This window comes from Gobius niger (assembly GCF_951799975.1).
Source record: "Gobius niger genome assembly, chromosome: 15".
NCBI classification, from domain to species: Eukaryota; Metazoa; Chordata; class Actinopteri; order Gobiiformes; family Gobiidae; genus Gobius; species Gobius niger.
Genome location: NC_136866.1, coordinates 24871229 through 24894880, shown reverse-complemented (window position 1 = coordinate 24894880; position 23652 = coordinate 24871229). Strand labels below are relative to the sequence as shown.

General features: G+C 41.5%; 1 protein-coding gene and 1 long non-coding RNA gene across 5 annotated transcripts in view; one reads left to right on the top strand and one right to left on the bottom strand.

The window, feature by feature from the left end:
- Positions 1 to 23652, bottom strand: part of LOC306975364 — a 712990-nt gene that overhangs the window by 591407 nt on the left and 97931 nt on the right. The gene's annotated exons all lie outside the window — the stretch shown is intronic.
- The window catches only part of LOC306975210 (MAM domain-containing glycosylphosphatidylinositol anchor protein 2), a 489592-nt gene that overhangs the window by 450397 nt on the left and 15543 nt on the right, over positions 1 to 23652 (top strand). For all 4 annotated transcript variants that reach the window (XM_079572669.1, XM_079572670.1, XM_079572668.1 and 1 more), the window contains exons 14-15: positions 1058 to 1213; positions 9328 to 9489. In XM_079572669.1, coding sequence (XP_079428795.1) covers positions 1058 to 1213; positions 9328 to 9489 — 318 coding nt within the window. The remainder of the gene's footprint in view (positions 1 to 1057; positions 1214 to 9327; positions 9490 to 23652) is intronic.

The window sequence follows — 23652 nt, the reverse complement described above, 5'->3', positions numbered from 1 at the left end:
TGTTCAAAAAGGAGTGGGTTGAAGTGTGACCTTATTTAGTCCCACCCCCTTTCTACTTGATATTTTTACAGGTGCAATAGAAGCATTACATATTTATATAGTGAAGCCTAGGCGTGAATTCATCCTGTGAGACTCATTACAGCCACCAGCCTTCGTCCAATTATCCTCGCCCTCTTACCTGTCGTGCTGCAACCCACCTCCACCCCGTCACCGCCTCCGCCCATCATGGACTCTCCCATCCGTCTTCCTTCCCAAGCCTCCCATTCCAGCACCAGTGTCCAGGCTTAGGGGAAGACGTCCCTAACGCTCATCTAATCTGATCAATGAATCCATAGCACCAAAACGTATATACACGCATGCCAATTAAAACTTGTAATCCTTCTTTTGTTTCTGTCTGAGTCGCTCCAGGTTGAAATGTTTTGTCTTTGCATAAACTAGGTTGAAAAAAAATCTAAATTCCCCTTCCATCTTTGTGGTTCAAAGCTTCTGGACATAAAATGTGCACAGAGATCTGAATCTATATTAAACAAATCACAAAGGGCAATCTCAAAACTCGTCGCAAGAATTGTAATTAGTCACTTTTCCAAAATTGTCCAGCCCCATCCCACAGGTTCAGTGATCGGTCGGTAGATATTTATACTGCACCGCGTTCGCAACACTCGTTATAATTCTCATCTTGGCAACACAAGCCATTTTCTCTGTCGCTGTTGGATGAACCGCGCGGTGACGTCCCAGCTCCAGTCAGCACGAGGTCATTTCCTAATTTAGAAATTCATCTGCTGTAATTAGGCCCGTGCTCTCCGTGTATTCTCCCCTGGGACTCCCCCCCTCTCCGCAGGATGCTTCACCATGATTATACAAGAACTGCCACATTCTCGCCCAGCCTCTCTCCAAACGCCTTACGTAAGAGCTTTCTACTGTAAACGAGAGAGGCCCCTTCAGTCACATTCAGACACATTCTAGAAGATGTGTTTCACCAATAAAAGCCCCCATGTGATGAAATTCATGTTTGACTTTGGGTGAAATGTCTTGAGTCCCGTCTGTCTGTTTTTTCCAGGGGAGTTCCACTGCAGCTTTGAGGAGGAGCTCATCTGCATGTTCACTCAGGACAGGAACGACGACTTCAACTGGACTCGGCACAGCGCCGCCACCAGAGACACCAAGTACACGCCCAACACCGGCCCGAGCGCCGACCGCAGCGGCTCCAAGCAGGGTTAGCAGAGGTTTTTCACCTACATCTGTTACAACTCACTTACAAGGCAATGCGCCACCAAACTGTCATTGTTGGATATTACAGACCCATACATGCTTGAGTCAGGATGGGTATCGAATACATCTGTAAGGCAATTCTCATTGTCATGAGTAAGGTAAGTTACTTGACACTTCGCTAAACCAGCAGGCTAATAATACTGTAAAACACACTGAATTGGACACCCAGCTTGTTGTATTGATAGCTCTCTTTCACAGATTAACGAACAGTAAATCTCACATTGACAGTGAATCCTTCTATGCTACAGCAGTTTTCAATAGGCCAATAATTTGATGAGATATCCGATTGAAAAGTACAATGGGACCCCATTAAGAGAGTAAAGACATGAGAAATTCTGATACCACTAATTTGCATCCAACTGCGCAGCAAGTTTCAGGCATTTCAGTTTTGCATTTCGGTTTTGAAATTCAGATTTTAAATGAAACGTTGGTGTGAGTTTATCTGGAGTTCATTAGCATGTAGCCCGTCAAGATGGAGCAATTTAGTTGGTGTGACATCATGTAGAGGCACCTATAGACTTCCTGCTAACTGTCTGCATAGGTTAGGATCGAACGTCGCTTAAAAACAAGGCTTCCGAGCAGCAGCAAATCCTTCTTTTAAATCCATCCTTTTCTGAACAGTTTCAAAAAGTCATTCTTGATTGCTGTTTCTTTCCAAAGGTTAATTATAATGTAAAATGGGTCCTGTTCTTGTAATCTGTATAAACGGGTTTGAATAGGTTGTGAACCCCCACCCTTCCACTGTCGCCCCAAATATGAGAAGGCACATGTTAACTCAGGAGGAGCACTGGGGCCTGGCAGAGTGACAAAACCAGTGACCAGCTGTGAACACAGTATTTAGAAGCTAAAGTGCCATTACGTCCCACAGGAGAGGCCTAAAGCGTGCGTAAAATCCAATCAGCAATTCATTTGGATTCATCAAGTCAGCTGCAAATAACTGCTCACTACCCGCCGGCGCCAAAGGATTCACCATCTCAACTTCCTCCTATTCTGCATCCGACGACTTTGCAAACAGCTTGTTTTTGTAGCGCCCTGGTGGCCAAAATATGTGATAAATCAAATTTTATAGCACTGAGAAATGGCAAAAGTATTAGGTGAATATTTCAGCACCTGCTGAGGGCTGTGTTTACAGAGACACTTGCCATCCATAAAAACAAGTCCACCAGAGGGAGTTAAAGGGATTGTAAGGCTTTATTGTCCCTGTGGGGGCATTTGTCCTCTGCATTTGACCTATCCGTCTGAGCTGATTATCCTATTGTGCATGTTTTTTAACTTAAGGAGAGCTGCTAGCACTTATCAACCAGTGGATTTACACATCCTTCAAAGATAAATGGCCATATTTCGCCAATTTAGCTAAAGACACAAAACAGATTGAACGTTTTTGTCGTCAGTACGGGATTGGGCTATGATTTATGATTCAACATTTACCATTTTTACCTCATGTCAAATAAAAACGGGGCAACTGGCTGAACAGACACATCGATTTTAGAATGAAGACTACATTTTACTTACACAAAACAAGGTGCTTAGGAAGTTTATGTCCTGTAGTTGTCCTGTGTGGATGGTGAGGGAATAGAAACTTAAACAAGAGAAAAGTCCAAGCCACTCTTCCTGTTTCAAGATTCTGTATTAACATCCTTTAAAAAAGCCTCTATTTTGATGGGCTTGTCAATTTAAAATCCTTCTTTTTAACCACATTGCCTTCTGGTTTCTCCCACGCATATCGGCTAACACAAGCCCTTCTCGAAACGAAAAGCATTTGGGATTTTGGTTTCCATCCGAGCACTGCATCTAAAAGCTGCAATAAAGTAGCTCTGATCCAAAACATTTGAATAAAAGTCAGAAAACAGCAGTGGCACATTCAGTCTCTCCTGTCCCTGTGGTTTGTCCTTGTTTTAGCACAATTGTTCACAAAGATGTCCCACTTTTAAGTTATTTGAAAGTGGATTATTTAAACTTGAGTGTAATCTTTGTCTGATGCTTTGCCTTCAGTAAGTCTTTGTCCCTTATAGTATAGTATTTATAGTAGTAAATAATATATCAACAAATTAAAACCATAATTGTTAACCTGGCTTGATCCAATATTGTGATTTTGTTGCACCAAATGATGGCAATTATGGCCATTTTAATGCATTAGGTGCATTGAGTGGCATGGCAACGAAGCGGCTTTTCTGAGTTTCGGAGTTTGCATGTTCTCCCCGTGTCTCAGTAGGTTTCCTCCGGTTTCCCCTACCACTAAAAACATGTACAATAGGTTGATCCTAGAGCTGTTATCAATTTTATCTATTGATAAACTCTTGGATAAACAGGATCACTGAACTTTTCTACACTAAAGACCCTTGGGATATGACAGACTTTGGATTACATTAAAGGGGCTAGATGCAAGTTGGACATTTTATACTCACTACTGCCACCTCAGGTCATACGTGTAACAGCAGCTTCTATATTAAGCTCGTGCATGACGGCACTTCGGACCCGAAGTAACACCTTTTTGAGTGACAGTTCAGGATTTTAGAGGCTGTTGTGGTGAACAGGTCTGAGCTTATTCTACACATTAGGACATGGCTGGAACATGTAGGGGGAGGAAAATACATCATTTTTACATTTTTAAACTCCGTATAGTCCCTTTAATATAAACAGCTCACATGGAATGATCTGATAATTACAAATATGTTAGATCAGATATTTCTTTAACTAAAATACAAACTCTTGGCTTCAGCAGTGGCCGATTTATTTTATTAGGCTGCTTTAGATATTTGTATCATAGTTTCTGTCCCAGCCTTGATTAGTTTTCATTAGCATTAGCATGCTCCAACTAGCTTTGGCATACCGATGTTAAAACTGGTATCGGTTCAGTATCTGGTATTTGTAGGCGATACCCGATATCGTAATTTTTTCAGTGTCGGATCGGTGCATCCCTAATTAATTTTCCAGCCAGGTGTTTCTGACCATTAGCTTGGCTCCACATCTGGCGCTGGGCCTTCGCTGGCTGATCACTGCCCCAGTGGCATTAAAGATGGGCTAAATGCAGAAAATTAATTTCCCTATGGGGATTAATAAAGTATAACTTAAACTTAAAATAACAATCTTGCAATACAGTTTAATGTCAGTTATCTGCAGGAAAACTTAAAATTCATATCTCTCTCTTCCCCCTCTGTTCACCTGTACTATGTTAGGTAATACCTAGGCTATTTTTCCTTGAAGCCTCCTTTGTTGTTTACAGGCCGGGGCCCATCAGTCCAAAACACGGCTCTCACAAATGCATCAAGACGTAAAAATAATGACCAACAAGCATACAACAAATAAACAGACATCAGAGTTTTTCCAGCACCTTCCTCAGACTCAATGATCTTTTATGACCTGGCCCCAAAGCTCCTGCCCTCCCCTGCAATCCCAGACGCCCCTCAGATCGGGACTTCAGTCGCAGCACTGCTCCTTCTCCTGCCTCCTCTGCACAATACAGTATCATCATCTGCCTCTTTGAAGCGTCGAAATCAGCAGGCGGCATACCAGACCACGCGCTCACATTGTCCTGAATTGCTTGATGTGGCACAGTGTAACAATGGGCATCCTTGATCATTCATATCCCTCATAATCTTGTTACCGAGACTGCGCCGCCTGTTGCCAATGGTTACCTAAATTCGCCGAAGTGTGTGCGTGCTTTTTTTTTTTTTTTCCTCTTCCCCCTTCATCATTTTCGGGTATTCAATATGCTAGTTACACACGCCGCTGTTCCATATTCAGCGCCTTGATAAATGAACGAATAAAAGAAAATTGGATTTGCGAGAATGAGCAGGATTTTCTCGTGAATCCGGCGAAAGGGACGGTCGGGGGGGCCAGCGCGCTCCAGCGGCTCCGGCGGTAAATAATACATCGACTTTAATCACGTAATGGTCCCCAAATGTCTGGCTTTTCATTACAGTTCCCCATCGCCCCGCCGCATAATATTATCAGATATGAGATTCAACGGAGGGAGATGTTCCGTTTGATTGTGTCTGCAGGCTGAAAAGAATGACTACAGTGACTAAAATGAGTGAAATTCTGCATATTCTTGATTTGAGCTGGTCCAGATTGATGCCCTTATTAGGCTCACGGGTTTTTTTCTGACTCCAATATATTTCTGGTCAGTTTTTCATGATACACTTGCAAAGATGGAGTGGAAGCACAATGTTTAAAGAGACTATAGCGTCCCTTCTATTGTCTACAAGCAAGCTAAACAATTCATTGATAAAGCAAATCTCTTGTATTGTCATGATATAGATGACAGATCGACGGTGCAGTGTTTCACATGTGGTGAAGATGGCCCCCATAGAGTAATTTTCTCTCCCTTAGTCTAAAAATAGAGCAGAATTAATTGGCGTGACACACTTCCTGCTTTTAAATGATCATTAACATATAAAACTACTCTGTGTAGTTCAAAAAGAGCTGTGTATTGAATAAATATCGACATAATGAGATGAAATATAATGACAGAGATATTAAGATTAAAAAAGATCAGTCTTTTAAAGCAGAACTAAGTAACTTATTTACCATAATAAATCCTTTCCGTAGTCCCTCTGGGGGTAATACAAGTGTTAATGGGATGATTGGAGGGTCTTTCATCTCCCCCTGGTGTCTGTCCAGAAAACCACACTTGTATCATGGCTGCGACCAGGTCGGAGGCTCCAATATACACTAATAGAATCACGAAGAAGAAGCTAACAGGCTAACGGGCAAAGCTAACTGCGGGCTAGCGCCACTTAAACAGTATTTAAGGCCAAGTTTGAGTGAAAAAAAAAAGATCTCCATTGTGTCTCAGCAGATAAGAGTATGCACAGTGCTAAAATCAGTGTTAATTTTGTCATCATTTTAGTGAATGTATTATTTCCCCTGACTAAAATTAGACTAAAACTAAATTAAAAGTTGTTAATGAGACTAAAACTATGAATAAATTGTCCAGATATTTGTGTCATTATGTCCAAAAGAAGAGACTAAAATCATCCAAACTTCCAGGGAGAGTTTGAAAGAGCCTCAGATCATTTAAATCCCGCTCTGAACTTTATTCATGTGGGAGAAGCTCCATGAATTTAATCCATGTCCTTGATTTAATATGATTATAATAAATATTATTAATGTAAACTCGATTTAATACTTTTAGATTTAGTGAACTCAATTTACATGAAATGTGAGTTGACTAGACTAGACTAAAAATAAAGAGTATTAAGAAAATATATATGTTGTTAAAATTCATAAGGGGTTTAAATATGAGGGTTCAATTCTTATTTAAAAAAAATCTCAAAAGTCTTGGACCAGCTCTCGTTCCACAGATAGATACAGACAGCATCTTTGCAAATGCCCATATATGGTCATGTTCGAAGCAGCCAGAGGAAAAACAAATTGAAAAAACGTAGCTGTCTCCCATTTCTTCTGCTTTACTTTAACAAAAGCTGAATTATAAATATATTTTTCTACTAAATAAAGATGCAGAGACATAGAGAGGAGCAAAGTAGTTCAACAGCCCTTAAATATGAAAAAAAAAACAGACTAAAGTTAGCGAAGCGATGCTAACAAGTGCTGTTTTTTACTTCTACTGAACAATTTGCTGGGTGAAATATTTTTAACCGTGCTGGTTTTTATATATCAGCCCGAAAAAGTGGACGCCTTTTCAGTGCATTGACTGGCTCCAGAGCTAAGCTAGAGCTCTGTGGAGGCCCTGACCGCCCCACTAGCGTGGGATTTCCCGGATTTAGGAGGAGACAGAACAGCCATGTAAATTTCACAGATGACTCGGGACCTTTAGAATGAATTATTATATCTATGGAAAAAAGCCTGGACAAACCCCTGCAAATAGAAGCAGTAGCCAGTATTCCTGCATGGATTACGTGAAGGTGTTACTCAAACATTTTCCATCAAGAGCCAAATTAAAAAGTTGAAGCAGAGCGGAGGAGCCTGAGCACCTGAAGTAGAAAAAAAAGAAAGTACTTAAACTCCAGTGCAGCTGTGACTACAGAAAAAAAGGGAATGAATAAGAGTGGCACTATTACTCAAATAAAACCAAGAAACTAAACTCGATCTCGTGTTTTTCCATCTCCTCATTCACATGACTCATGCCGAATAATTCTTTGAGGATGTTTTTAGAGGTGAAATAGAAAAGTCTCCGGCAACTTTGTCTGGCACAAAGGATTCATTCACTGTTTTCTCCCACTTAGCACGACTCGACAAATGTGTTGATAATCTGTTACGGAGAGAGCGTTTCTGTTGCTAAATAAGACTTCTGAAACATACGTTTTCCTCTTGAAGAGACAAATTCATTCAGTTGACGTAATAAACTAAGTCGAATGTGTATTAGTTGTACCTTATGTTAAAGTGCATATACCGTAAATTCTCTAATACTGGCCTGTATTCCATTAGCGGCCGGGCCGGCTTTGCGGCTAGCGGAGGCAAATAAACGCCGGTCTCTAAAACAGGCCGGGGCTGTTAGAAACTATAGTGGTAGAAATATTCCCCATGTTAGGAATTTGTCTCATACTCATGTAAATGATAACTCACGTGCAGGAAGTAAACAAACGTTACCTTAATTAATCCTTTTCGTAGTCCCTGTGGGGGTAATACAAGTGTTTATGGGCTGAATGGAGGGTCTTTCATCTCCCCCTGGTGTCTCTGGCCAGAAAACCATGTTTGCAACTTGACAACCAATAGCAACCAGTACACAGCAACCAATACACACTAATAGAATCACGAAGAAAAGCTAACATGCTAACGGGCAAAGCTAACTGCGGGCTAGCGTCACTTTAAACAGTGTTTACAGCCAATTTTGAGTAAAAAAAAAAATCTCCATTGTTTAATTGGATGTACAATATCCCTCTCTCCCTTCGCCTTTTCTGTCAGCGTAGTATTTACTCTCCAAGACAATTAATAAGTTAAAAAATCGCAACTTGCTACGACGCCTGCACAAAGACCATGATCCCGAAGAGGCCGGCGGTCAGTCAGCTGCCCAGTCCAGCCGTGGTCGAGCTCTGGTTCTGAGCAGGCGGGCGCTTATGGCCTCTAAGGGCAAGAGTTACTTAGTACTGCTTTAAGTCACCATCGTGTCTTCAAAGCACGTCCAGCTGCTCCGTGTGCAGGTAAGTCCCACTCCTCAAAATAACTCCTCCAATCAGCGCAAGCGTCTCGTCTTCTCTCAGGTCTTTTATGATCGATCACAAACTCAAACGCTCCGTCTAAACTCGCCTTTTACACGAGATAACAACAAATAATCCGGTTCGCGGTAAAAATGAAACCGAAACCTGCAGTGACATTGATGTCAATGTTCCGCTAACAGCTGCGAAACGCTTCCTGTTGTCCCTACAAAATAAAAGGCGTCAATGTTCCAGCCGCTGGGAGAGTGTTTTAAATGTTAATAAATAAATGAACCTAATATTTTAGGTGCAAATGGACACAAATCTTGTTTTTCTTCATTTTCCTGGTCGTCCGTTTTGCTCAAATAGAAATAAAGGCCTGTCTCTAATTGTGGCCTGGTTCCAATAAAGGCCTGGTCCTCGATGCCCTTGAGTAAACAAAGTCCCCGGCCTATATTAGAGAATTTACGGTACTTAGGATGATTCTCACTAGCATCAGCAGTGTGCGACTTCAGCTATACTCTTCGTGGAATCATTTAACATCACAAGAAGCCTCCTACAAACCCACAATTACACAAACAGCCCTTTTATGTGTTTTTACTTGAGTAATTTCTTAGGTCACTTCTTTTATTTTCCTTTCTCTTACTTAGATAAATATATTGGCTGCCGAGCCCGCCCCTGAGCGAGGCGTGGGAGTGAGAGTGTGACCTCTACGGCAGGTTAAGGTTAATGCACACATGGATTCACCTGCAACAATGAGACATTATAAACTGAAAACATGATATAACAGACAACAATCCCTTCACGCTTCTTATTACCGACCAATTAAAGCTTGTTTTTCTCATCTGCCTGACCCGCAGTTGACTCGCTCGCGCTTCATCCCATTATACCCCGCTGACGCTGACCCCTCGACCCCAGAGGCGCGATGTTTACGGTAATTGAGCGATGTTTTCTGTCACAGGCTTCTACATGTACATCGAGACCTCGCGACCTCGCAAAGAAGGGGATCAGGCCCGCCTCGTCAGCCCGCAGTTCAACGTGGCGCCGAAAAACCCGTACAGCATCACCAACCCTCCGGCCTACTGCTTCGGATTCTTCTACCACATGTACGGGAAGCACATAGGTAAGGCATCCATCCCTTTATACGGTAATTGATTGTAAAGCGGGAATGTGTGCCCTGTTACGATGGGGCAGAAGTCGGTTTTAAGAGGTACGTCGTACATCAAAGGAGAATCCTCGAATGTTCAACATTTATTTAGGTGCCAAGGTCAGTTTTCACGCAGAACTTTTTCCACCGTACAGCAAAAACAGTTTACACATGGAGGTGCCAAAGTAAGAAGGGGGAGTGGCACATTTTTAAAGAAAAACCCAAAGAGAAAATCTACAATCAATGTTTGTTAGAAGTAACCTGTTACCTGCCGTCCGCCCGATTAGGGGGCCAGGGTTAAGGTTTGTTAACCCTAATCAGGATGTGATTAGGGTTAAGAACGGCAAATGTAATGTAAGTTGTGTGTCACTCACAGACATCTCACACATATTTTTAGAAACTAGAAGGTCTTGGCTTTCAAATGAGGTATCACACGGGCACAAAGGCTGTAAGCTCTCCAGTCAATATGCTTTGAGATTTGGATATAAATAGTTGTTAACCCTAAGGTGGCAGTTAACAGGTTAAATGATTTGTGCCAACATTTAGACCTTAAAGGATTAAACTGGATTCAAACTGGCATTCAATCTGAATTTACTGGGAAACTATGACTTCACTCAACAATTTTTGCTGTAAGTTCATTAAAAATACCAAAACGACGGTCTAAACCAGGGGTTGGCAACGTCAGGTCCGGGGGCCAAATTTGGCCCTCCAGCATAAGACCTTTGGCCCCCAAGAGAATTTTGAAGAAACATTTATTCATAAATCAAAGACCAAATATGTGAAAAGGACTCTAAAATGTGAAAAATACTGTCAATATTTTCACATTTCCCAGCAAAACACCGCTTTAGGTCATACATTATGTGCAAAACTTATATTTGTTGAAAAAAGGCTTTACTTTAGGCTACAATTGTGAGTTTCGGCCCTTGGCATTTTGGAAGTGAAGAAAATCAGCCCTCCATGACACAGACTTGCCTACCCCTGGTCTAAACCATATTCATTTGCCATTTTGGCTGAAATTGAATTGAATTTTTTTTTGCTTAAAAGTTGCCTTCTTTTATCAAATTCTCTTTCCTCTGATACAATTTTAAGAAATTAAATATGCACTTATCTTTCTGTGCTTGCACCATTATAGTTATAGTATTTTTTTTTGTTTTTAGGCAATAAAAAGCATTAAATTTGACCTGCTTCTGCCTGTATAAACCCTGTACTTCTACTTCCACTGTGAGTAAATCTTTCAAGTCGCAAAATTGTCATGTGACATTTAAAACAGATACTTTATTTTTCAGACATATTCTTTTTCTATATTTTTTGGAAATACTAGGATTTTAACATCACTAATCGTAATCGTAAATCAGACTTTTGCGCTAAGTTACTCACAGTACTCAAGTAGCATTTCTCCAAGGTACTTTTTTACTCAAACTTTAATTATCTGGGTCGCTACTTTTTACTTCTTCTTGACCAAAATCATTTCAAATTAAAGTTACTCTCATATTTTAGCTACTCCACCCACCTCTGTTGTGCTGATCTCTCAGGGCTGATGTGTGATTCTCTGTGCCAGGTGTGATTGAGGAGAGTTCTGGTTGTATTGCAGTTTTTGGAGATGAGTGGTGGGAAGTCCATAGAGACGGCTATTACGGTAATCGAGTCTGGAAGTCTGGAAGTGATGAATGCGTGGATGAGGATTTCAGCTGTTGACTGGGGAAGGGAGGGGCGAAGGTGATGTTACGAAGGATGTTTTAGTGACACGGTGTTTGGCATGAGGGTGGAGTCCATCATGATGCCAAGGTTGCGTGCAGAGGTGGAGGGGGTGACATTCTGAAAGTTATTGTCCATTCAGGTTTGATATCGGAGATGCTTTCTTACAATGACAGTGATGGATTCGGTGGAAATGTAGACAGTGACGGGCCGGGCGATCTTTTTTACTCACTGGGACTTTAAGCCTTTTCAACTGAGAACTGTCACGCCTGCGATCGAACTGACTATTTTCACAGAAGCCACGCGTCACTTATGACTGAACTTTTTCTGTCGACAGCTTGTCTGCCGCTTCACGTCTGTTCCTTTGAGGGATTAGAAGTGTCTTGCACAAATAAATTAATAACTCAAGATTACGAGGGGGACAGCTGTATAATCGTCTGTGTTCATTCAGGCAGCATTTTCTTTTATTTTTATCTCAGAGCTAATGGCTAATGGTGAAAAACAACTAGATAAATGGTGTTTTATGCAGGCTCTTACACATAGCTTTATGCAAATGAAGTTTTGTCCAACACTCATTATCTGCTACATCTTGAAATATGACCGTATAGTGTCAGAATGTCATCTGAAACCCACCGATAGAGAGATTTTACATTTGAATCATCTGCTGTTTCTCATTTGTATTCACTGCCTGGTTGTGCAAAGAACATAATGAAAAATAGAGTAATTACACTGAGTCTTTCAAAACCCCATCATCATTCAGAGCCGTGGTTACTCATGCAGCAAAAGTAAAATATCTTTTCTTTCACTTTTGATAAAGGCATGAGTGAATTGTGTTGTCTCTAAAGCAAATGTCATCCGTAACTACGGAAACAATATAGGGAAAAGTTAAGTACACAGAAATCTCAAAGCATTTTTCGCTCAAGAAGAAAGTTAGATTCAGGAATTCAATCATCTACCGTGAACCCTCTTCCGGATCTTGAGCAAGGATCTTCTGGAGCAACTATAGCTGGATTGCTTGCCTCTTGTTTTAGGTATATAGGGGAAACTATGGAGAACAAGCAAGGACCAGACCCCACCAGATTCTGTTACTCGGAGCCCATGAGCTTGTCAGTGGCGGCTGGTGATGTAAACTCTAGGTGGGCCTATTGCACATCGTGTTAGGTATACATGTTTTACTATCAGATATACTTAACACATTTACTGCTACATAATGTCATTTACTGTTGCCTAACAATGCATTTACCCAGCACAATGATATGAGAGCATAAAGAAGTTCTTTATGTCCTGCGAAAAGTTAAAGCAGTACCAAGTAACTTGTTTACCTTAATAAATCCTTTTCGTAGTCACTCTGGGGGTAATACAAGTGTTAATGGGATGATTCGAGGGTCTTTCATCTCCCCTGGAGTCTCTGGCCAGAAAACCACAATTGCAGCTTTGCATCCTCCCGGTAGGTGCCACCAATACACACTAATAGAATCACGATCAATCAGAAGAAGCTAACAGGCAAAACTAACTGCGGGCTAGCGCCACTTAAACAGTATTTACAGCTAAGTTTTAGTGAAAAAAATGATCTCCATTGTGTAAATGGATGTACAATATCCCTCTCTCCCTTTGTCTCACACTGACAGATGAAGTTAACAGTTAACCAATGGACTCACCGCAGTAGCTAGTAGCACGTCTGTTTAGCCTCAATGCAACTCCACAAACACCACGGCAGCTTCCACACTTCATCCTCTGTCGCCAGCAAAAAGTCCAGCTGCTGGCAACAGAAGAAGAATATCCTTGTAATCCACCGGTATTTAGCTAGTTTCCCCAGCGTTTTGAGAACACGCATGCAAGTGAATGTGACCAATGAGGAGCCCCTGCGGGACTTCAATCCCAATCGAGCCCCAATGTGCGTGTATGTGCTGGGCTGGAACTATGCACAACTGCCATCTCCTGGTCACTGTCATGTTTGCGTGTGTTTGTATGTGCAAAAGCGCAGTCCTAATAAAAACGAGTGATTGCTGTGTTTGTGTTGTAATGTAAGCAACTAGTTTAGACCAGTTTGACAAGAGAACAAAGCAGCACATCACTGCACCTCCTGGACCAATCAGAGGACATCATTACTGTGAGCGTTTCTTCTTCAGACGAGTATAAAAGTAGCTTACATCAGAGTGAAGATAGTGCAGTTAAAGAAGAACTCGGGTTGTGTCTGCTCCTTTGATCAGTATGTGAACTTAAATTATTCAAATGGGATTTTGAGTCTCATTTCGTGTATTTGTGTGATATTTTAACCCACCAATTAAACTGGAACTGGAAAACATTGTCCTAAAATTTGCTGAAAACAGAATAAAGAAGGGTAGAAAAGAGCCGTAGAGCCAGTCCGTTATAACTGCTGGGTCACAACACACTATAACACCATATATGCAGCAGGAATCTCAGAAATCTCAGCAGTTTTGACAACACAATCCCAAGCTCTATTGAGGCGGAGGATAAATGTTTGTTCTTTGGAAGAATTTGCATTATAAATGTCCCATTGCAGCTACCACGATCCAAGTGAATGACGATGAAGAAGAAGCAGAAGAAGAAGAAACTTTACTTATATAGCACCTTTCACAGACGGTCCTTTTCAGAGACACAAAACCAACACGTTACAGAAACATTTTTGAGCATTTTAAACCATTTGAAGACGATTCAAAGCAGAGTTGTAAAAACAAGTAATAAGGGAGTTACAATAATCTAAATGAGACAAGATAAAAGCATGAATCAACAATTCAAGATCAGAGTTCGATAAAATTGGCCTCAACTTGGCGACGTTTCTCAAGTGGTAAAACGATTTTCACCAAATGCCTTGAATGACTGTCAAGAGACAAAGACTGGCCAAACCAAACGCCAAGATTTCTGATGCTCGACCGAACCGAGGAGCCCAGAGAACCAAGATGGCTTACAATCGAGGGGAGTTTTTGCTCTGGAGCAATTATCAAAGTCTCAGTCTTTTTTTAGATTTCAGCTGAAGGCAGTTTTCACAAAGCCACAACTTTACACTTGAAAGACAATCCATTAACTCTGACAACGAAAAGTACAATTGAATATCATCGGCATAGAAGTGACAAGAAACATTTTTAAAACGGCTGATGATTTTTCCAAGAGGGCTGATGTACAACAAAACAAAATTGGCCCCAAGGCGGATCCCTGAGGAACACCATGCAGTAAAGGAGTAGCTTCAGACATAATGTTGTTTATACACACAGAGAATGTTCTATTGGTCAAATAGGACGTCTACCACTTCAGGACTGTCCCAGATGTTCCAAAGTCAGCACTGAGTTTCTGTAGCAACAATGTATGATCTACAGTATCAAAAGCTGCAGACAGATCAAGCAGGGTCAATACTGAATACTGACCAGCAGCCATTCGAATGACACTTTTAGTAGGGCACTTGGTCAAAACCTGTCAGAAAGTTCAATCAGCACAAACTATTTATATATTTCTATATTTTTTTGGCTTGTACATTTCTTTAAAAAAAAAAAAAAGTGTAGAGTAACAAATGCCATTGACCACCATCATCAAATACTAGAACATGAATGCAAGCCATCGAACCGCTCGTTTAGCAGTTTATAGCTCAGTGCAAAAACAACTCTTGAATCACTGTATTTAAAAGCAAAAATGTGAACTACAGCTCCACATTTTCCTCTTAACGCCGCCATTTGAGCCATCTCCCGAGAGTTCGCCTTGAGCTGAGTGCACTGCGGAGATGCTGGGACTTCTCTCGGAGCTTTTATGCTGAAATTTCCTCCTAAGTGCTGCTCCTATCAGATGCCGCACGTCAAAATGTATCTCATCTTTGCAGCCCGCGCAGCCCCTTTTGAGGCCCGTGTACACAAATCCTGGGTGTTAGCGTCCGGATAGCTCCCTCGAAAGAAGATAACAACCTTGTGTGGACCATTTAAAGATGGCGGAGTCATTCAAGGGAGCTCTCTCTGCGGCATCTATGTTGTTGAAGTGATGCTGCCTTTGCAAAGGAACCAATTGGGCACTCCACTTCTGAGCGAGGAGGGAGTGAAAGATTGGCCTCTGTGCACAACAACAGCAGCTTATACAAGACTGAAAGCTCTAGCGGGGTTTTCTTCTCGCTACAATAAAGTATAGAACCAGCAGATATCGTTGAAATGGAGTGACATTCCAGCATAAGCTACAGTAACCTTTTAACATAGTGTTGCTCTTGAGGGTATAGTTTTGGCACCCCACGCTTTCTCCTTGTACTTGAGTCACTTCTTGAGTACAGTTTTGTGTAAAGAATAACATAAGGAAATACTAAGTCCAGCTAATTAACTTCATGCAGCTCCAAACACAGCGATAGTTTTCCTCTTCGAAGGTGAAACTTTTTGTCTGCATCCTCAAATATCCTCTGTGATCCTCTGACAGCTCGTCCGTATGCCTGGTTTGCCGTATTGTTTACATTAGCCAAAGTTAGCGCAAGTTTGTAGCTGATTTTATTCTGAAATTCATCGGGTTCTCTTCCCTGACTTCCTGCTTGATTCCCTGCCGTCACGTCCAAGGCTCTGGTGGGCAAAACAAATGTCTTAAATTGATATGATAGTTCTATGGTGGGTCAAAACAATGTTCACAAACAGCATTGCTTCTGTAAAAAGATGTTTGCCCACCATTCACTAAAACATCCAGTGAAAATCGCGGAAATGAACACAACAACAATCCTCCGTATTGACTGGGGTTGCGCGATTCAACTTTTGCCTGAGCCGACTGCATTGAATTGGCTGAATGTCTCTGCGCAGGTTGTCCCTGTTAAAAGGAAAATCAACATTGTGTTAGCTTAGAGCCATAGTATAGCATCATATGGCCTTCAGCTACTAGCCGTGAGCACTCGAATACAAATGATCGGCCTCTGTTCAAGAGTTTTTGGTGGATTTGAGCTTAAACACTGAACGAGACCTTGGGTGTATTGGATCCGTAGGACATCGCAGTTAGCTCTATTACAGCAGCTCAGGCTTATTGGGGCTAGCTGCCAAACAAACGCAAGCATTCAAAGGTAGGATGACCAGATATTCTCATTTAAAATCTGTGACAGAACCCAACCCGGGAATATATCACTGGGGTTCAAAATCTTGACTGTTCCTTCCCACGATGAAAGGTAAAACTGTTAACGTCTCTTGACATGCACCAATCCGTATTGTGGACATGCTATTGGTTTATACTTGGTGATTGATATTGACATGTGTTTTTTGGGGGGGTCACATTGGCCAACTGGGAAAAATCTGTGGTTTTGGAGAAATGTATTGGGACTGGGGCAAATTTCTCAGAACTAGGACTGTCCCGGGTAAACTTGGACATCTGATCCCCCTATTCAAAGGTCAACCAGAAATGGTGCGCATAGTTATCGTCCCCCTGCGGGCTGGGAGTTGCGCTGCTCCTGAAGGCAATCTGCTGAGATAAAAATGTAATGTATGACTGCCTTTACATGCACCACACAGGGGAAATGTCAGGGTATTTTCCTGGTTTGTTAACTCTGAAACAGAAAAATCATTACATCCCAAACATACTCAACCATATATTAGCTATTTGAGTTGAAATTAGCAGTGAGAATGTGTTAAGTATTTACAAAGAAAAGAAGAAAAATCCACATACAGCAACTGTGCTGAACAATAAATCAATGTGGTAACTATTGTGAAAGGTTAGTTGCTACTATCAACCACTGTGCCTTCGTGTTTAAAGACAGGGTATTGCCGTTTTATAGCAGTGCATAGAACTCCCATAAGTTTCCTATTATAACTTTGTCCAGAATGTCAGCTACATCTCTGTGAACACCCTTAAACCTTTACTTCCCTTTTAGTGCCAACTCTAATTATTTCTAAATGTTTGGAGGCTCTGGTCTGTTTGGACAAGAAGGCATTGATCCTGGGTCACTAATGCAGCCAATTAAAGGGATAAGCCTGCACATTGTATAGAGGAGCAGAAAGTCTGGAGCCCGTTCGTGTGTAAAAATCATTCCTTCCACAAACCTGATTCACAGTTTGTATAATAGGCTTCGTGTTAGTATCACACCTTGTGCCAGTGTTTCTGAGTCTAATTTCTGTAGCGCTAATTATGTGTAAATGTGTGGAGTTTCAGCAGTGTTTTAAAAGTCAAGCATTGATCTTTTAAGCCGCTACACCTGAAGTGTGTCTTAGGTCAGAAGAAGGAAAAGTCCCTTACGTTTTGTGGCTCGTCAAAACTTTTGGACGTCAGAGCATTGGTGTTCCACAATTTATACGTTAAATTGATGATTATCTGTACAAGAAAGTATCATTGAGATGCTGTTTTTGTGGGGTAGTGTGGAGCAGTTCAAGGAGAACAAGGCTACAAACAGAAGTCTCATTTGTGTCAAAGTTGGAATCAGAACCCATAAGGTGGAGGTGTTGGGACATTGGAACAGCATGTTATCTTCTTATTTGACATGCAGGATTTCTCAAACATATGTAAATAAAACAAAACTCCAGATACAGTATTTTGATGAGGATACAGCTTTATACCATGTTGAAAAACTTAAAAAACGTATAGAGAGGACTTATAGCTGGCTGCAGTGACCTGTAGCTTTGGCTTAATTAATAGTCCATGGTCGCAGTTCCTGGTAATGTTAAAGGGATATTTCAGGATTAATCATTTCTGGAGATATTTTTTTTGTAATTTATGCAGTTCTTCTGTTTGGAGAGTTACGTGGCGCTAGGCTACTGCAAGGCTAGCGCATTTCTACGATATCAGCTAGCCTGCATTAAAAACAGTCTGACCCGCTCCACAGTGCACCTGAGGCAAATCACTTATAACACCAGACTAACCATATAAATGTCTGTGTCGATAGAATAATTTTAACCATTTTGCATTTAAAAGAACTTATATTTGAGCAGCATCAGCTTCGTGGTCGTATAAGCTAAGTGATCTGCTAGAAAATTGTCCCTCAAAATGCGATCATTCATGTGATGCAAGGTCAGTTATATTCCAAAAATGAGTTGAGATCATGCTTGCTCCCAGACTACATGTTTTTGAATTATCTATGAAAAAGTTTGGCAGGCCAGGCAAGCATTTTGACTTTTATAGAGCCCATATTCTCATAAATTAATTGTAAATTGTAAATTGTGTATGTGCTGCCTGCCTAGGGACTACAGATGGAAACTAGCATCCCCGCTATAATCTGGCATATTTACAGTGCTCATGTGCAACTGTTCATCAATATGCATTGTCCCTATCAAATAAATAAAATTAAAAAAAATGTACTTGTTTTTTACCCATGTTGTAATGCTATTCCCTGGAATTGTGTTTTCTTTCTTTCCTCTTCTTTTTGTGTCTCCTCATGTCTCCTCCTTCTGTCTCCTCTGTGTTTTTAAAGCATAGTATTTGGCTGAATATTTGTTGTCATTTGTACAGGATCCCTCACTGCCTAAATACACTGGGTAAATTCAAGTCTAGCTGAGATGGAATTACTGGCATGAAGAATATGTTTGTGTAATTCTGACTTTTTCATTTCATTTCTAACACAATTCTTCACAGGTTTATTCGCACATTTCACAACTTTCAGGGAGCAATATCATCACTGTCATGTAAACTAGTTTCTCAAAAAAGGAATCACGATTAGATACCTAGGGCACAAAGGTCTATGTAGGTGCTGTGTGACGACAGTGGTGCAGATGGGAGAGCGGGTCGAATGCCTCCAGTGTCTTCATACATGGGTGGAGGAATGAGAGTGTGAATGGGTGACTGGTTCCCTTCTGGTGTCCTTTATAAGTTGAGACCATTCACCATTTTATTCACAAGCTTCAAACCATTTTATCCCACTACTAGAAAATAAATCAGGTGTCGGGCCTTTAAGCTGTAAAACATCAAATACCAAGGCTGAGGTGTCCAAAGGGATTTTTTAAAAAGCCTGAATACAGCACATAATAAATCTAAAAGCTTTCTGATACAACCTTGGCGATACTAAACTTGTCTGGGTTTTCCAACGTCTTCAGACACTTCAGACTGTTTTTATGCAAAGTTTGCAACGGCAGCCTTGAACCACCCTGTGTGACTAAGACGGTTTTGTTTTCATTCTTTTGTGCAGCTAAAGTTGAGTGTTCTTCTCGGTGTATTTTCCCACCGTTGAGCTGATGGAAACGGGCCGCCCTGAAGTTCAAGGACACTCACAGTATCATAGACTTTCTGTTGAGATATTGCGCCTTTTTCTCTTTATCCCGGGAGTCGTGGTGAAAGATAAAGAGGTGTCGTACGGGGTGAGATGGATTTAGGCGGCTCGAGTTAAAATGCAAGTCTATTGCCTCACGTATTCTGTGGCAGAGTCAATTTGCTTATTGTGTTTGATGTATATACACTTAGAGGGACTGTTCAGATCAATAAGTTAGTGAGGAATGGATAAACTAGCACATACAACCCGGCAGGTAGACAAATAAGCGAAGAGGGTAGAGGACTACATAGTCATCATTAAAGATGCACCGATATTTACTGATACCAAGAGACTTTCTTAAAAGTGAATGACTTGAAATGACTCTTTTCTCCATTTTAAGATCAATAGTCATATTTTATTGTCATGATGTTACAGATCGATCATCAATAAGATCTATTGATGAAGTCTTGGATGAACATTGAACAAGGATCACTGGACTTTTCTACACAAAATATCCTTATTGTATACCAATACCAATATGACAGACTTTAGGTTATATTATAAACAACAACAATCAAACACTTGGCTTCAGCAGTGGTTATTTTATTTTATGAGGCTTCTTTAGGTGTTTCTATCATAAAGAACCCAGCGTTGATTCGTTTGCTCCCGCTAGCTTTAGCATAGCCTACTAATGCTAACGCGGCATCTTGCGCAGTGATCAAAAATACATTTGCGGAGTTAAAAACTAACTCAGCGATTGAATTGTCCAGGTTCTCAGCTTCAAAACGATATACATCATGTCCATATTCCCTTAGAGTTAGGTGGTAAAAGTTGTGTTTTTATGGTGTTGAGAGCCAAATCTGGTATTGGTTCAGTATCGGAAATCGGATCAGCGTATCCCTAGTCATCATGTTACATGTAAAGTCTGGTCCGACTGACCAAAAGATCTGACTCCAAAGCTCCGCAACATCTCAGCTGCGCTAGGCATGGTAGCGCAGCGGTTTGCGCCTCAACGCAACAGCTAGAAGGTCCTGGGTTCGAATCCCACCAGGACGGGGCCTTTCTGAGTGGAGTTTGCATGTTCTCCGGTAATTGTGACCATCAGCCTGGCTCCACATCATGGAGATGGGTCCCCGGGCGCGGCACTGCCGTCGACCACTGCTCCTTACGGGTTGCCTCCGTGGCATCGAAGGATGGGTTAAATGCAGAGGACAAATTTCCCTACGGGGACAATAAAGTAAACAAATAAACAAACTCTCTCCGGTGAGACAGGCCCCTCATTGACTGCGCCTGGATTGAGAGACAGACAGGAGGCTGTGTTTGACTGAATTTACCTTTTCCTGTTTGAAATTTCACATTTATTTAAAATTTGGCATGAGTTTAAGGGACTATATGGAGTTTAAAAATGTTAGAATTAAGCTTTCTTCTCCCCCTACACGTTCCAGCAACGTCCTTATGTGTAGAATGAGCTCACACCTGTTCACCACAACTGCCTCTAAAATCCTGCATTGTCACTCAAAAAGGTGTTAAATCGGTCCGAGCTTACTATAGAACCTGCAGTTACATGTAAGACCTGAGGTGGCAGTAGTAAGTATAAAATGGCCAACTTGGATCTAGTCCCTTTAAGATTTGCATTTTCACTACTACATTGAGAAGGAAGGAATTCATCTTTACTTTGGTGTAAAATTACTCATTTCAAATGTGGATAAAAAACTTTCACAATTATTTGAATGAGTTTTCACGGTGAAATGCTGCTTAAATCTGGATATTGAGTCTCAGCATGTGGTGATTTTGCCGTCTGTTGATATGGCAGCTTTAGTGAACCCTGTCGCTGCAGAGTAGAGTGTTTGCTCGTGTTTTCTGGAGGTCGTTTGAAAACACTCCGCCCTCCACCTGCCGAGCGCCCCTCGACCCACTGCGTTCCCTGCCCCTAAACATCAGGCAGCGGATTTTTACTGCTTTTATCGCGAGGTGTTAATGAAGTGTCTCAGAAACTCCAAAAATCACTGGGGTCAGGATTTGTTCATTAAATGTTGAACTCCGAGTGTCTGATGGCACAATAGTGGACCAGGCTCAGGTTTAATCAGATCTGTGTATAATTAATAGAGTTCTTGGCACAACAGCTCTGTAGAAAGGTATTGGTCCAGGAATGTCTCATCATAGTGATAGCTTTGTAAGATGTATCAAGAATGTATCATCATCTTCAATCAATTGTTTTTATTATAACCAATGATTAAAACAGTAACACATTTGAAAAAGAATACAATGACTGAAGAAGAACAACAACAACATTTTTTCGTTTCGCATCTGTGATCATTTTGTGTAAGTAAGTGCTTTATTTGTCAATGTATAACCGTGTCAGAGGTAGGGGGAACCGTAGCACCCAGAGGAAACCCATCCATCCATCCATCCATCCACCCACCCATCCATCCATCCATCCATCCACCCACCCATCCATCCGCCCAATCCATCCATCCATCCATCCATCCATCCATCCATCCAACCCGCCCACCGACCCAGCCACCCACCCACCCACCCATCCTTCCATCCATCCACCCATCCTTCCATCCATCCACCCATCCATCCATCCACCCACCCATCCATCCATCCATCCATCCATCCATTCATCCATCCACCCACCCATCCATCCGCCCACCCACCCACCCACCCATCCATCCATCCATCCATCCATCCATCCATCCATCCATCCATCCATCCAACCCGCCCACCGACCCAGCCACCCACCCACCCTTCCATCCATCCATCCATCCATCCATCCATCCATCCATCCATCCATCCACCCATCCATCCATCCATCCACCCACCCATCCATCCATCCATCCATCCAACCCGCCCACCGACCCAGCCACCCATCCTTCCATCCATCCATCCACCCATCCATCCACCCATCCTTCCATCCTTCCATCCACCCACCCATCCATCCATCCATCCATCCATCCATCCATCCATCCATCCATCCACCCATCCATCCACCTATCCTTCCATCCACCCACCCATCCATCCATCCATCCTTCCATCCTGGCCAGCTCCTCCACCTCCTCCTTCCTCTCCCAGTGTATCTGTTTATTCTCCAGTGAACGTCCATTAGCCAGAACAACAGTGAAAAAGGCTTGTGTGGCTTAGCTGTGAGTCTTTCCCAGATACCTCCTTATTTGTCCCTTATTTATTTCCTGTGACGCCTCCACTGTACCGCAGGCGTGGGGGGCTCTCTCAGATGAATAAATTGGTTGGTCTCAAATATCTTTAGCTCATAAGCTGTAGCTGTTTGTGGATCCAATTCTTTTTTTCCGCTGAACTTTCATTTTTTATTCAAGGGAATCCGACGAGTAAACAGAACAATTGCTTATAAAACTCCTTTATTAGGCGAGTCAAACCGAGGCTATCTGCTGCGATCGATACTGTGAAGGTTAAATGGGTAAACAAAGCCACAGTAAATTAGCGTAAAGGGAGTATTTAAGCCTGACGGATGGCAGGCAGAGGAGACACTGTGTACGCTGCAACTACTTATTTTCTTTAACACATTTTTTACAAGTATGACTGTTCTTTATTTACTGAAGTGACATACAAAGTGTATATCATTAAACCTTTGCCTGCGAACATTTAATCATAATTGATTCACAATTACCATTGCTTTCTTTGAATTCATTTTCTATCCTTTATACTGTTGCTGCAGGAACCCTTCGGAAAACAGTTTTAGTTCATTATTAGTTTATTGTTAGGTCATAATTAGCTTGTGTTTGTGAATGGGTTAGGTTTTGGTATTTGAAGTGAACAAAATGTCAGTTGTTCATATATACAAGTTAAAGGCTCTATGCCAGATATAGAACCAGATATATTTTTTTCTTGTAGAGGAACAAAATAGTTTCATCCTCTTTTATTGTGTATTGGAAACACTGTGCATCCAATTATAATGCATTGGTATCAATTTCTCGAACCCGCAGGCTATTTTTCCAGCACTTCTGTGAAAATGACCCTGAAAAGTGACCCTGCAAGTTGTGAAATGTGCCAATAAACTCGTCCCAGTGAAGAATTGCTTCAAATGTGTTGGGAATTTTAGGAATACGTTTAAACCTCAACTAACATTTTATTTTAGTATAAGTATATTATTAAAGGGATATTTCAGGATTTTTGACATAGGGCCTCATTTCCTAGTTATACAGAGTGTTGCTGATTTCTGGAGATATTTTTTTGTAATTCATGCAGTTCTTATATTTGAAGAGTTTTGTGGCGTTAGGCTTGTGCAAGGCTAGCACATTTCTATGATATCAGCTAGCCTGCATTAAAAACAGTCTAAC